This window comes from Pteropus alecto, unplaced genomic scaffold, assembly GCF_000325575.1.
Source record: "Pteropus alecto unplaced genomic scaffold, ASM32557v1 scaffold226, whole genome shotgun sequence".
Taxonomy (NCBI): Eukaryota; Metazoa; Chordata; class Mammalia; order Chiroptera; family Pteropodidae; genus Pteropus; species Pteropus alecto.
Genome location: NW_006440132.1, coordinates 6,503,843 through 6,506,189, shown reverse-complemented (window position 1 = coordinate 6,506,189; position 2,347 = coordinate 6,503,843). Strand labels below are relative to the sequence as shown.

Here is a 2,347-nt window from a genome sequence, read left to right as displayed (position 1 = left end):
ACCATCAATTTATCTCATAGATGATTGATTAACTAACTCACTTATCTGCCATCCATACATATATTCATTTATCAATCATTTGTTTATTCTCTCAATAATTTATCCAACTGTCTACCCAAACATTCATATATTCAACTCCTAACACGATTATTTGACATATAGAGCATATTCAACAAACATTTGCTGGATAAATGAATAAATTCATGTCCAAGTCCTTCTATCACTTAGCACCATACACACTGTACATAGTAGATGCTTAGCAAGATTTTATCAGCTGATTACAGATGCCTAACATGAAGACGAATGAAATCTGGATGTTATCCTCAGCATTCACACCATCATTATAATTCTGGTTGTTCACGAGCATGAGCACATGGGGGTGGGAGGGAGAGAAAGAATAAGGAGGATGCATAGGAGGAAAAAGAGGAGGAATTTTGGAGGAAGGCTAAATGACATCTCAGAAAACAATGGGAGGAAAGGTTATACAGGCAGAGAGAGCGAAGACGGAAAGAAAGAAAGCTTAAGACATAAAGGTATTTTTTAGCAAAGGAGAGAACTGTGGATGTCTTCTTCGCATTAACTTACTAGATTTGCGATAGAGGAACTTTCCATCGATGTCTGTTTTCTCATAAGTCCCAGAGATCTCCTCACAGACGCCTTTTCTGGAAATGAACAAACCAAAAGAAAGTGGAATTCTGGTCCTGACACCCCACTCTCTCACTGGGTCCTTCCCAAACGTCTTGTTTTTTGTTTGTTTATTTGTTTGTTTTTAATTTGGAAGGTAACAATTTTAAATATCTTTTTTAAGCCTCACATCAGCCCCGGGAGACACCCATTTCACATAAGAGGGAACAGAGGGACAGAGAAAAAAGGGACTAATCTATGCCATCCTTGACAAATCCAGCCCTAAGAATCAGCTTCTTTAACCAAATCTGCACGTTATACTGATGCACTGGGGAATCAGAGTGCCAAGTTAACGTGATAATTCACTTATTACTCTGTGTCTCTTGCCCAGTTTCTTCATCTGTGAAATGGGGATAATGACAGTTTCTACCTCACATCGTGGCTGTGAGGGTCAAATGAGACCTTACCTGTAAAGAGCTTAGAGTAAGCGCTATGCATATTTTAGCTCTTGTTGTGATGATTGTTATTTATGTTATGAACATTTACTGAGCAGCCTCTACATGCCAGGCACTGTGCTACATGTTAGGCAAGACAGGCCCTGTCCCTTCATGGAACCTACAACTGAGTGGAATGGGTGGGCAGGCCAGAGGTGTATGGCAGTCAGTGTGCCGTGTTGAGGGGAGCACAGGGTGCTCTGAGAGCACAAAGGAAGGCACATAACCTGAACTCGGGGTAAGGGAACGGCGAGTTCCAGGAGGGGCCTGGAAGGCCACATCGAAGGGGCTGGATTTTATTTCCAAGGGCAATAGGGAGCCGTGGAAAGGTTTAAACAGATTAGAATTTTCGAACGCTCTTTCTGGTTGCGGGGTGAAGAATGGATTCAATAGGAGGTTTGTAGAGAAATGTAGGGAGGCTACTGTAGACAACCAGAAAAGAAAGAAAGTGGCTTGGACCAAGGTGGTGGTGGGGAAGAGGGGAGACGTGAACAGATTGGAGGGATTTGGGAAGGGGATGGATGGGGCTTGGCGATGGATTGAATGGCTCAAGGCACCAGAGGATTCTAGGCCACCTACTTTTGCCCAGGTTTCCCGGTTGGGTCCCTGGCATGTAGAAGTGCCCTAATTGAGCTAAAGGATGCCCAAGGAGCACCAAGGAGAAGCTTGGAAAACAGGCATAGTGTAGGGGGCATTGCCCGCTAGATGCGGTGGGATGATTAGAAAGGGATGCCCTACTGGAGCGGAACAGAGACCCGAAGCTCAGAGGGGAAGAAGGCCTGCCTGGAAGTAGAGGTCTGTAACTTTCCAGGACAGGGTGGTGACTGAAGCCAGGGTGGGTTGGTGGGCAGGCCCCACCCGGTCCCTTGTCCCTCTTGCCCCTCCCACTCCATCCCCAAGCTCACCTCCAACGGGTGCTGGTCGTGCTGATCTGCCTCTCCGTCGGTCCTCTTTTCAGCTCCAGTGTGCTTATGGTCAGCCTGTCCTTGAGCTTCAACAGCCATGGGCAGGTGGAGCCCATGGCCACGTGGAACCATTTCCCATAGAACTAGGAGGCAGCACAGTGCTGAGGATCTGGATTTGCCTCAGACCTTGAAGAACACTTGGCAGACATCTGCTCCCCTCCCTCCTCTCAAAGGCTAATCCTTTTAAGTGGTAACGTCCTGTAACTAATTGGAAGCCACAGGGCTTCCAGGGAAGATGGAACCCTAATGGTGGAAGTTCGTGCA

The 2,347-nt window shown here is 46.4% G+C and overlaps 1 protein-coding gene across 1 annotated transcript in view; it reads right to left on the bottom strand.

Annotated features, from left to right (window-relative positions):
* AMBP (alpha-1-microglobulin/bikunin precursor) overlaps window positions 1-2,347 on the bottom strand; it is a 13,098-nt gene that overhangs the window by 9,510 nt on the left and 1,241 nt on the right. The window contains exons 2-3 of the mRNA XM_006917106.1: window positions 2,024-2,166; window positions 586-662 (exon numbers count right to left, since the gene is read on the bottom strand). Of these exons, the coding sequence (XP_006917168.1) occupies window positions 586-662; window positions 2,024-2,166 (220 nt within the window). The remainder of the gene's footprint in view (window positions 1-585; window positions 663-2,023; window positions 2,167-2,347) is intronic.